The sequence below is a fragment of the Eschrichtius robustus genome, chromosome 2, assembly GCF_028021215.1.
Source record: "Eschrichtius robustus isolate mEscRob2 chromosome 2, mEscRob2.pri, whole genome shotgun sequence".
NCBI classification, from domain to species: Eukaryota; Metazoa; Chordata; class Mammalia; order Artiodactyla; family Eschrichtiidae; genus Eschrichtius; species Eschrichtius robustus.
Genome location: NC_090825.1, coordinates 110,686,798 through 110,699,940, shown reverse-complemented (window position 1 = coordinate 110,699,940; position 13,143 = coordinate 110,686,798). Strand labels below are relative to the sequence as shown.

General features: G+C 35.7%; 1 protein-coding gene across 5 annotated transcripts in view; it reads left to right on the top strand.

Annotated features, from left to right (window-relative positions):
* AFF4 (ALF transcription elongation factor 4) overlaps positions 1-13,143 on the top strand; it is a 95,921-nt gene that overhangs the window by 57,879 nt on the left and 24,899 nt on the right. For all 5 annotated transcript variants that reach the window (XM_068535869.1, XM_068535868.1, XM_068535864.1 and 2 more), the window contains 8 exons: positions 1,898-1,934; positions 3,605-3,653; positions 5,891-5,945; positions 6,401-6,438; positions 6,861-7,023; positions 7,678-8,595; positions 11,611-11,699; positions 12,305-12,545. In XM_068535869.1, coding sequence (XP_068391970.1) covers positions 1,898-1,934; positions 3,605-3,653; positions 5,891-5,945; positions 6,401-6,438; positions 6,861-7,023; positions 7,678-8,595; positions 11,611-11,699; positions 12,305-12,545 — 1,590 coding nt within the window. The remainder of the gene's footprint in view (positions 1-1,897; positions 1,935-3,604; positions 3,654-5,890; positions 5,946-6,400; positions 6,439-6,860; positions 7,024-7,677; positions 8,596-11,610; positions 11,700-12,304; positions 12,546-13,143) is intronic.

Genomic DNA, 13,143 nt, shown 5'->3' with positions numbered 1-13,143 from the left:
CATTTTGTTTCTGAATTCATCAGCTGATGGACATTTGGATTGTTTTGAGCTTTTGGCTACTATGAATAATACTTCTGTAAACCTTTGTACGCAAGTTTTTGTGTGGACATATGTTTTTGTCTCACTTAGTTATACACCTGGGGGCAGAATTGCTGGGTCATATGGTAACTCTATGTTTAATCATCTGAGGAACTGCCAGAAAGTTTTCCAAAGCAGCTAGCCGCACCATTTTGTATTTCCCATTAGGCTTTCAATTCCTCCACATTCTTGTCAACGCTTGTGATTATCTGTCTTTTTGATTCTAGTCATCCTAGTGAGTGTGAAGTGGTTATCTCATTGTGGGTTTGATTTGTATTTCCCCCCAGTGACAAATGATGTTGAACATCTTTTCATGTGCTTTCTGGCCATTTGTATATCTTTCTTGGAGAAATGTATAGTCAGATCCTTTGCCCACTTTTTCATTGGTTTACTTGACTTTTATCATTGAGTTGTAAGAGCTCTTTATATATTGTAGATACCAGTCTCTTATCAGATATATGATTTGCAAATATTTTCTCCCAATTTGTGTGTTGTCTTTTCACTTTTTTTTCTTAGAATATTTTTGTTTTTATTGGCATTATTATTATTTTATGGTAGTGTCTTTTCACTTTCTTGATGGTGTCCTTTGAAGCACAAAAGTTCTTAATATTGATGAAATCCAATTTACCTGTTTGTTTCTTTTGTGTGTTGTGCTTTTGGTGTCATGTAGGAATTCTTTGCCAAATCCAAGGTCATTAAGATTTGGGCACTACATTTTCTTCTAAGAGTTTTGTAGTTTTATCTCTTATCTCTTACATTTAGGTCTTTGATCCATTTCAAGTTAATTTTTTTTAATATTGTCTGTGGTAAGCATCCGACTTCATTCTTTTGCATATGGCTGTTCACTTGTCCCAGAACCTTTTGTTGAAAAGAGAATTCTTTCCCTGTTGGATGGTCTTCACACCCTTGTTGAAAATCAGTTGACAATTGATGTAGGTTTACAGTTTTTTTTAACACCAAAACTATATTTTAGCTTAGCTACTGTTTGGATTTCTCTTTCACAGATAATTCTGTCATGAAAGGAAGATTGTGCTTATTTTTAAGTAAGCTGTTAAGGATGTTAGGGATGTTTGTGTAATCTTAGTACTACATTGTGTACCACAGACTTAACCTAGGAAAATGCACAATTTGCACTTGTGAAACAGCTGTTCTGATCTTGAAAGTTGAGTTTGGAAAGTCATGTTTCTTTCATGGACAGTGACATTTTGGTTTTCTTTTCTTTTCTTTTTGGCTTTCTTTTTACGGATGCTTCCTGAATGCCAGGCACTGTGCTAGTATAGGGCTTACAAAGAAGTATATAAAACGAGTATGGAAAATCTCTTCCTCAGTTTGCTAACTGTAAGATATTGGGAGCAGGGAGAGGAAGTAAAATGACATGGGAATAACATAGTAGGAGTTGCTAGTTCATAAAAGTGGTATATTTTGAGTCTATATAATTTGCACAGCTATTTTCACTCTAGTATATGGTTATTAGTATTACTTTTTTAAAAATAACATTTTCTTAAGACCAAGAATTAAATTAGGATATGAGTACCATGGATGCTGCTGAATAGAAGTGAATGATAAAGAAAGACTTACATAGCTTCATGCTTTTTGTATTAAGCTCTGGGAAACTCTGTTACTGACCACAAAATTGCTGAGGCTGATCAGATGGAATCATTAAATTCTTTTGGTGTTTTTTTCTTTTATGCATTCTTAGGAACTCAACAGGATCTTTCATTGAATTAGCTGGAATTGAATAGTTTAATTTGAAGCATTTTTCTCTAATGAACCTTTTTCTCTTAATGTCACTATATAATTTTATGTCCCTTTTTCTTAGGAGTCTCAGCAGTCCAATTTTGGCCCTGGAGAACAAAGTGAGTATTTCTTTTCTTCTTGGTTTTCAAATTAAGCTGTTTGTTGCGCATTCATTTCTCATGGTCACATCATGTATTTCTTTAATAATTCTTTTGTATGTCTTACCTCAATTTAAAAAATTTTTTTGGCCACACCGCATGGCATGTAGGATCTTAGTTCCCCGACCAGTGATTGAACCTGCATCCCCTGAAGTGGGAGCGTGGAGTCTTAATCACTGGACCACCAGGGAAGTCCCGTATCCCAATATTTATGATCTGATGATCAGTAATGGATTGAACTGAATCTTGGCTTGAAAGATGAAGAATTAAAGATCATTGGAGATGAAAATTAACGATTTTTACTAAGTATTTGAACTAATAGCTCAGAGTTCATGAATTCAATTTGATGGGCACCTCATAACCCCAAGAGCCATACTTCTGTCTTTCCATCTCCTTCATGAAGATACTGGGTTCTATTATGGTAAAACTCCAGGCAAGAAGGGGTCATTGTAGCTTACCATGGCTCTTCTCTTCCTGTATCTATATTTATCTATTCTTCCTGGGTGTTTTTGGCTGGGAAGAAAGTCTGCTGTCTGCTACACAACTCTCCTCCACCTCCACTCTCTTGGCCTCTCAAAAGAACTTGAGGGGAAGATAGCCTTGGGGAATTCAAGTGTGATTTAAAGAGTTGGTGGCTGTGTGAATTGGTAGTGGTAAGGTCAGGAACCTTGCAAATATCTGGGCTTCACCATATAGCTCTCTAACAAAACAAATGTTCTTTTGCCAAGAGCATTAACTTTTCAGATAGATTTACTCTGGTAATAAGCTATTTTGGGAGATTAATATGTGGAGCATTTTAATCCTTAGTTGTCTTTAGTGATCTTAAAGCAGAGACAAAACTAGAAGAATATCCATTTTAAGGTTAACAAACTTTTTATGTATCTATTTCTTCGTTCTGCCTTAAAGCTGCAGTTACAGGAAAAAAAGGACCCAACATAGTTGATAATGCAGTAAATAGCTAGCTGTAGGCCAGAAAGTGTACATTTTCTCTTAAAATCTTTTAAGAATGTCTCATCCTTACTTCTCCCCTTCCCCCATTCTCCCTCCCCGAAGCTCCCTATTGGCAACCGGGCTCATAAGCTGCACCTACTCTTTATTACCTGTATTTTTCACTTAATTTATTTTAGAACTGTTTTTATATCAGTATAAAGCTCTAGTTCATTATTTTTAAAAACAAAATTGTGTTATATTGTTGAAAGTATCGTAATTTGTTTATCTAGTCCCCTGTAGATGGACACTGGTTTCCAGTTTTTGCTGTTGCAAACCATACTATAATAAACTGTGTGTGTCTGTGTGTTTATGTATTCCTCTAGATACACCTGTAAGGTAAATTCCTTTCCTTATAATTGCTAGGTCAGTGGATATGTGCATTTACAGTATTGGTAAGATAATATTATCAGATTGCCCTCCAGAAAGATTATATGAGTTTATAGCCCTACAAATAACATATGAATATGCCTATTTCCACCAGTATTTCATATTATTGCATTTTAAGGTGTTACCAACTTGATGGATGAAGAATTTTATCCCAGTTTTTTGATTTATATTTCTTTGAGGTTATATTGATAGATATTTTAAAATATAAGTAGCCATACTATAGTTGCTGATTTCTGCATTCCTTTTTGTTCCAGAAAGATATAATCCTTCTTCTAAAACTTCCAATGGGCACCAGTCTAAATCGTAAGTTTATTGCTTAGTAAGTTTAATGTTTGTCTTTTTTGCTAAAAGTCTAACTGTGGTATCGATATTTAGAACAACACTTAGAAATATGTACTTAATCTTTTAAGGCGGGGTAGGCAAACTTTTATGTAAAGGGCCAGATAGTGAAATAGTTTAGGCTTTAGGGGCCAAATGGTTTCTGTCTCAACTACTCAGTTCTGCAGTTGTAGCATGAAAGCAGCCATAGACTATGGGTGTGGCTATGTTCCAATAAAACTTTCTTTACAAAATAGGTCTAGATTTCGCTTGTGGACCATAGTTTGCCTACCCCTGCTCTGCAATTACACTTTTTTCTCATCTTTCAGAAGTGTGTGTGTTGATAGTTCGTTTTTAATAAAAAAAAAAAAACACATGAAAAAATATAGGATTCTTCTTAGTAAGCCCTCCATTTGACCACTAAGTGTAGAATATGAAAGCAACATAGTTCATACTGTCTAAGTTTTCCTACTTTTATTTTGTAGGTAGACCCAGGAATATATTGGGTTGGCCAAAAAGTTCATTCGGGTTTTTCCATAACATCTTATGAAAAACCTGAATGAACTTTTTGGCCAACCCAATAAATCAAAATATGATAGGGTGGTATATTGGATGATAATAAATTCCGAGCTTAAAGAATGAACTAACTACTGAATTCCTGAGACCACAAGTTAACCCAGTGATTAAAACAAAATTCTAAAGAAACTGGCCACAGTGCTAGCTTTATACCATAACCACAGTCTATACTGATAACCTCAGCCTCTTCAGCTAAACATAGTGGGAACTGAGAATGAAAATATATGAATGCAAGGAGTTTAGCCTCACTGCTGAAGAATTCAAATTATGTAAGTTCCTATTTATCGTATTTATTCATGGGCAGAAAACTGATGGGAGCTTACCATGTATGTGCATATCACTTTGGTTGCTGACAGAAAAAAAGCATGAAGGACCTTGAGCGGTCTGGTAAAAGCTTTGACATATTCACATGTGTAAACAGGTTCATTGAGCTGCCATTATTAAAGCGTAAGGGCTGAGAGAATTCAGAGTGAGTACATTTCTTTACAGGAAATCAGTCATAAAGATGCACTAAGCCCTTTTCCAAAAGAAAAAACTCTTTTTCTCTGTCCCACTTAATTGGTCATCCTTAGAACACTTTTCGTGTAATCATGTGGTTACTTTGTTTCAAGGTGATCTTTTATGTGATACTCTGAATTTGGGATCAGATTTAGAAACTCAGGTTAAGCTTTGAAGGGAGAGTATAAGTAGTTGTTGGAGTGAAAGAAGATTTCCTTTCCACTGATTGGAGACTGTCGTGAAATTTTAAGAAGAAAGGTAAATGGAGCTAGTGGTAATGAGAAATTAAACATTTTCTAGTTGTAGTTCTTCCTAAGCTTTGTATTAATTTTTCCTTTCTTGTAAAAAGGCAAGGAGTGTTTTGTGGTTCATTACTCAGTTTTTAATTTTGATTTTGATTTTATGGCCTTAAGGAAAATTTAAATCTGTAATTTTACTTTCAAACACTAATTCCAGAAACTATCAACTTAATAGTATTTATTTGTGTTTTTTTGATCAAGGAAGATTTGGAGACTGGAGTTTATTTTTAATTTATACATGGTTATTTCTCTTGTATAACCAAGGTTCTTACCCAAAATTGTTACATCTGCAAGGATCAGTCGTCTTTCATAGCAAGGCATTTATGAACTAGAACTTTGACTGTGTGTTCTGGTTTTCACAGTCGCCCAAGTGTACATATCTCTTCATGAAACACTGGGGACACTGAAAGAGAATTGCTGATGCTTTCATTTTATCTTCCTTCCTTTTAGGAGTTATATTTCTCTAGTGGACTGTTGGGTATGCGTATGGTCATTTGTTTTAATAATGAAAGAGTTTGTGTGTATGCAATTAGAGAAAAGCTAGAGATAACAGAAGTGAGTATAAGAGTTTGTGGAAGGTAGCTTTTGTTTAATTAGAAAAGAAAGATGAATATTGTACTTATGGAAAAGTGAGCTTCCAAAACTGTTAAATTCCACCTTTCTTAATTTTTTACTCTAGATGTGCACCAAACCAGATAGAGTAAGACTTACTTGTTGTTTTCTTTATTTTTCAAGTAAATCTTTGGCTACCACAGTGATTATTCCTAGAATTATTGGTAGATATTTAATACTCTGGTATGCCATGATGAAGTTCCAAAAATAATAATCCTTTCTGCCTTTTCCTTTTAGTATGTTAAAAGATGACTTAAAACTAAGCAGCAGTGAAGACAGTGATGGGGAACAGGTATGTCTACTACTATATAATTTTGCCAGTTTCATATAGTGTTTTCATTGTATTTTATAAGAATTATAATTGAATAATACATTTATGATTCAGTTATTTAAAATAAGTTCCTTCCTGCTGTCTGACACTAGAATGTTATAGTTTTCCGCTTTGTTTTTAAACCTCCATTTTTTTCTTATTTAAAAAAAACTGGCTTTTTCTTAATACTTATCATATATCAGAATATACTCGTGAAGCATGAGATTGTTGACAAGAAGAACTAGTAACACAGCTTTTAATCTTATCCTGGCAATTATTCTTTAGGTAAAAAACAGTATTTTTGTAAGTGTTAAGTGACCATTGATGCATACATTAGAGAAGCCAGTTTTTCTATTAAGATTTCAGATATTGTTCACATCAAGCAGATAGAGTACTATTTATTCATTCACAGATTTCCTCTCATGTTTTAATTTTAGGATTGTGATAAGACAGTGCCAAGGAGTACACCTGGAAGGTAGGCATCCTTTTATTTCTTGTTTTATTTAGAGTGGAAGGGTCAATCTGATAACAGTGTAGTGATAGAGTAATTGACCTTATAAAGTAAATATTATCGATTGTGATGGTGGTTTTACAACTCTGTAAATTAACTAAAAATCATTGGATTGTATACTTAAAATGGGTGAATTTTATGGTGTGTAATTTACACCACAGTAAAACTGGTTTTTAAAGGTAAGTACTAATGGCTGAGCCGCATTTCAGATATTTTTTAAGGAAGTATTTATTTCATTTATAATGAAGTTCTAGATTCATAGAATTGTAAGAGCTTAACAAATAGTAAACATTTTAAATAAAGTTCATTGTCAGATTTGAATGCTTACCTGTTGTCCCTCTTAAAAAAAAAAGCTTTTGGTCATTTATATGTTTTATCTCTTTTAGTAACTCTGAACCTTCACACCATAATAGTGAAGGGGCAGATAACTCCAGGGATGATTCTAGCAGCCACAGTGGATCTGAAAGCAGCTCTGGATCTGACTCAGAGAGTGAAAGTAGTTCCAGTGACAGTGAGGCAAATGAGCCATCCCAGAGTGCATCTCCTGAGGTGAGAAGGGGGCAAGGGGATGCCTTCCATAGGCCCTCTGAAGGCCCCTGGTGATGGCCAGTTAAGACTAGTTTCAAATATAAAACTGAAGAAAAGAAGATTACATATTCTGACAAAAAGAAACTGAACTGTGTATCTTGGAGGAAATTTAGATACTTCAGTGTCCTTGTTATGGGAACATATTTAGTCTAGATTAGGGAACATTTGCGGTCATATTTCAGATCACTAAAATATTGGATTTATTTACTTTGGGTTTTATTTTTGTTTCAACTTGGTAATTCATGTTATTTAGTTATGGTGAAAAAAAAGTCTTAAATAGTATAAATTCACTGTAGGTTGATAAAATGTTGTTAAAAATCTCTGTGGTACCTACATCATTTGTTTACTTTCTGGAATTAAATGTACTGTATGGTCATTTGGATTCCTGACAGGGATATTCAGTAATTAAAGGCTATATATAACATTAAGCTTATCTTCTCATTCAAGTGATTAAAGCTATTAATATTTTTAGCCTTTTGCTTTGGTTCAGTCAGAACAATGAAAAACAAATGCCTTTGTGGCATTAGGCATTATGTTTTTCCCTCTTCCTTGAGATTTTAAAGGAAGGAGAAAGTTTCAGTACTGAAAAAGCATACTTCTTTCTCTGTTTTTCAGCCTGAACCACCTCCCACAAACAAATGGCAACTTGATAATTGGCTGAATAAAGTGAACCCACATAAAGTGTCACCAGCTTCTTCTGTGGACAGTAATATCCCATCGTCTCAAGGCTATAAAAAGGAAGGCCGAGAACAGGGCACAGGGAATAGCTATACTGATCCAGGTGGTCCTAAAGAAACAAGTTCTGCTACTCCTGGACGAGACTCCAAAACTGTCCAAAAGGGATCAGAGAGTGGGCGTGGGAGGCAGAAGTCTCCTGCACAGAGTGACAGCACAGCACAGAGGAGAACTGTAGGCAAAAAACAACCCAAAAAGACTGAGAAGGCAGCTGCTGAAGAGCCCCGCGGAGGCCTGAAGATAGAGAGTGAAACCCCTGTAGACATGGCTACCAGCATGCCCTCCAGCAGACACAAAGCAGCTACCAAAGGCTCAAGGAAACCCAATATAAAAAAGGAGTCCAAATCTTCCCCTCGACCTTCAGCAGAGAAAAAGAAATACAAGTCAACAAGTAAATCTTCCCAGAAATCAAGGGAAATCATAGAAACAGATACCTCATCCTCAGACTCAGATGAAAGCGAGAGCCTTCCTCCTTCCTCACAAACTCCTAAGTACCCTGAGAGTAATAGGACTCCCGTTAAGCCCTCCTCAGTGGAGGAAGAAGATAGCTTTTTTCGGCAACGAATGTTCTCTCCTATGGAAGAGAAGGAACTTCTTTCACCCCTCAGTGAGCCTGATGACAGGTATCCACTTATTGTGAAGATTGACCTGAATCTCTTGACTAGAATACCAGGAAAGCCTTACAAAGAAACAGACACACCCAAGGGGGAAAAGAAAAATGTTCCAGAAAAGCACACAAGAGAGGCTCAGAAACAAGCCTCAGAAAAAGTTTCCAACAAAGGCAAAAGGAAACATAAGGTTTGTAAAGGGTTTTTGTTGTTGTTGTTGTTTTTTGAACATCAGCATCTAGAATGCAATGGAAATCTCAGTAAGCCAAAAAATAGCTAGTTGAGTCAGCTATGAGGGAAAATAGAGATGAGCCTAAAGCCTCAAAGAAGCTACAGACACAAGAGTCTCTTGAAGACCACTGTGCCTCTTCCTGTCTCCTTTAGTAAAGAATTATAGTTTCTAATCAAATAAGAAATGAGCCAGTGCTTCTGTTCATGATGTGTGCTGGCCAGTATAGAGGTGAGAGTGAAGCAGAGATTGCAAACTGGCCTTCACAACATTCTTAAAATTTTGGTTTTCAATGTCTTTAGTTGGGATTATTTACTCTTCAGGTTGTCACAGTCCCGAACACTTTTTTCTCTCGTATACCCAGACCAAGTCACACTTTTTAAATTACTAATTCCAGCTAGCGAATTGACTCACCAATTTTAACATGTCCTTAAGAATTTCACCAGTCCATTGTACATAGCTATGCCGTAGCTTTTTTACCTTTCAAACGCCCATTTCTGCAAGTTCAGAACTAAAAACATCTGCTGACACATTGCCAGCTCTCATCCCTAAATGCTTCCAAGATAATTTGGGTTTAGAGACAAAGCTTGGTATATATTTTAAGGTCAGCTTTTTTTAGACCCAGGAAATGTGAAAACTCATGGATATCTGTGATTGGAGGATAATAGACACATAATGAAAAGAGCTGAAAAACTTACCTATATAGATAGAGATTCTTTGGAAAAAACAGCTTGATCTTTCAGCTCTAGTGAGACATGTTTACAGGAGAGTATATTTTAATAATCTGTATTGAAGAATAATATAATTTCCCCTGATATATATGTGTGAATATGATTGTAGAAGACTGAAAACATGAGCAGGTGGACAGAATAGATACCAGAATGGCTGTGCCAGGTGGACTCAGAACAAAACTCCAATCCCAGTTGACCTTGAGAATCTCATGTAGGAGGATAGGAAGAATATAGCATTTTCTTAAAATGAAGTGAGCCAGAGGTTTGTCCTCTCTTTTTTTCTTAAAACCACAGTACTGTGTGCTGCTGCTGATGTGTATTTGGACAAACGAGAATAATACTTCTTTTTTATTTGCACCTTCAGAAGTTGAAGATTTTTTAAAATTTGAATTTCTAGAAAACTGAAGCTTACTACTTTCAGTGCTATAGCTAATGAGCTTCCATTATTTTAGTAAAGGGATGTTTTATTCAACTAGTAAGCTGTTTAGAGCTGCTAGACTCTAGAGCCCGCAGCCTCAGATTGCTGGACTTGGTTATGGGATTTAATTAATAGAATTACATGAATAAGAGCTTATATATGATAGTTCTGCTCTTTAAAAAACTAAGGTGTTTCTTATGGAATAAAAAAAATGGTCCTTTTATCTTTAAAAGACACTACATGTTCTTGTAAAATTTTCAAACATTTAAAATATAATATAGAAAGTGAGTCTTTTTTACTCTTTTGTTTAAAATTTTACAATATATGTAACTTACAATAAAAAATCCCCTTCCTCTAAAAGAAGTGGCCCATATCTCCTTCCCTCCCCATCTCACTGGCATATATTCCTCACAGGTTTTTTATATTAATAACTGTAAGTCAAATTTTGATTTTATAAAATGTATGTAAATCACCAGGAAACTGGGTGATGATCCCGCATCTTGTGGGATCTTAGTTCCCTGACCAGGGATTGAACCCGGGCCCCGTCAGTAAAAGCGCCGAGTCCTAACCACTAGACTGCCAGGGAATTCCCAGTGATGATTTTTGAGATTTGCTGCTTCGGTAAAATTAAGTGTCAGGGGCAGTTCCTGAAGGTAAAGCAGATAGTACTGAGAAGAGACCCAGCCAAGGATAATGAAGAATGTGGGTTCCTTTTTCTCATGTTTTCACATGTCCAACTTCAATCATTTGTGTATGGGAACAAATTCTTTTGTTATGGCAGAAAGTTTGCAATATTCGTGCCCTGATATTTAAGTCAATAGGAAATCTTAAATTCATCAAGCAAGTAGCTTGGGGATTATAGACAGGCCCATAGCTTTTGTTTCACCAAAAAAGTTTTTCAAAAATCATTAGGCTTGACTATAAGCGAAAAGATGGACAGTAACGAGTATTGATGAAGATATGGAGAACTGCAGTGCTGGTGGGAATGTAAAATGATGTAGCAACTTTGGAACATAGCTTAGCAGTTCCTCACAAAGTAAATATGTAGTATTACCTTATGACCCAGCAATTGCACTCATAGGTATATACCCAAGAACAGTGAAAACATGTCCATACAAAAACCTGTACTTGAAAAGTAGAAACAACTCAGTTGATGAATGGATAAATAAAATGTGGTATATGCATACCACCATATATTCAGCCATAAAAAGAAATAAAGTACTGACAAATCTTACAACGTAGATGAACCTTAAAAATATTATGCTAAGTGAAGGGAGCCAGACACAAAGGCCACACATATTGTATGATTACACTTTATGAAATGTGTAGAATAGGCAAATCCATAAAGACAAAATGTGTAAATTAGTGATTGCCAGATCTGGGGGTGGAAGGAATGGGGAGTGACTGCCAATGGAGAACAGGGTGCTTTTTGAGATAATGAAAATATCGTAAAATTGATTGTGGTGATGGTTGTACAACTTTGTGAATATGCTAAAAGCCATTGAATTGTATACTTTTAAAGGGAATTTTATGGTATGTGAATTATATCTTAATTACAATCTCATCCCCAGCCCTCCCCAAATCATTAGCAAGATGCCACTAAAAGACTTTTGGAGCATTTCAGCTCTTCTTATCTAAAATAGGAGGCTCCTTCTCAGACTTAAAACCTAATTTATTGAGCATCGTTTAAATGAATTCTTTCACTTCACATTTATCTTCTTTCTGAAGTTTATCAGAGATAAACTGTTTGAGGGTAACTAGTACTGGAAACTGAAATTTGATGAATAGAAATCAAACCTAGCTGCTTTTTTTCTATTTTTCATGCAGAATGAAGATGATAACAGAGCCAATGAGAGCAAGAAACCCAAAACGGAAGACAAGAATTCGGCAGGCCACAAGCCATCCAGCAACAAAGAGTACGTTTGCAAAACATGTTACATGTGTGTCAATCTGTTATTTGCTATTGGGTACTTTCTAACATGCTCTTAGAATGTTCCTTTTAGTAAGTGTATGTCATACACATCTATACACAGTCATATACCAAATAGTGGGAGGTTTTGCTTTTAGCTAATTGGGATGAAAAGCAATTAAGATTCAGTCACATCTTCCTCTCTCCTGTTTTTAGTGGAATAGGAGGTATTTATAGGATAAGAAAGTAAAGCTTTACCACTTTCAGGCTCGGTGACAAGCTTAGGTATAACTTGCAGGATGCTTATGAGCATTAATATCATCATTCACCATTCATCTTTTTGTTAATTTATTCAACCACTATTTATTGAATACTTGTGTGGCAGGCCAAGGTTTAGGCACTGGGTATACAACCATGATGGGGGGAAACACCAGACAAGATGTCTGCCCTCATGAAATTTACAGTTTTATTTTGTTTTGCAGAAATCATGTGTTCTAGTAATCAAATAGGGAAAAACAAATTTGTCTTGAAAGCAGGCAAAGTCAAGTGGAAAAAATCCATCACTCCTGTATGACCGTGTGGAGAAATGAGGGCATTTGTTTGGTTTGGCAGGTCATCTAAACAGAGTGCTGCTAAAGAAAAAGATTTGTTGCCTTCTCCTGCTGGGCCTGTTCCTTCAAAAGATCCAAAAACAGAGCATGGCTCTCGGAAGAGGACTATTAGTCAGTCTTCTTCCTTAAAGTCAAGTAATAATAGCAACAAGGAAAATAGCGGCAGCAGCAAAAACAGTTGCTCCACGTCAAAGCAGAAGAGGACTGAAGGGAAGACTTCCAGTAGCTCTAAGGAGGTCAAGGTAAGGCACCGGGGGCTTGAGCCTTTTGAAAAAAATCTCCTTGCCATGTGACTTCTCCAAGGTGACACTGTGCTTTGAAAATTTTGTAAACATCTTAATTTTATAGACCTGTGCATTTTTACTCTCAAAATGTCATAATCTTGTTAATAAACTTGTGCAGTGATCTGAGACCATGAATGGAATGAAGTCATCTGGCCAGATGCATATTAGTTAGGACAGAAACCCATAATTGGAAAAGTTGGTTATGGAAAAACAATTGATTATGATCAAATTTATAAATAGCTCCAGTTGTTCTGATTGGGTTCTTATCTATGGTTTTAAATGGACTTTGCAAGTTATACTGCTTATAAAGTGATAAAGCAACCATTTGGCTTCTTGAAGAAGAAAATATTTCTTTAGCTGAGCTACCACTGGAATTATTTCTAGAGCATGATCATAATGTAGGGGAATACTGTTAATGTTTGTGGGTGTGTAATTAGATCAAAGAAGCTTTTTCAAGGCTATACTTTAGGCTCTCACCCTGAATTTGTTTACCAGGTTATTTGTATTGCTTTCTAAAGTGTTCTGATCAGGAGCAAACTACCTGACAAAATTAAGA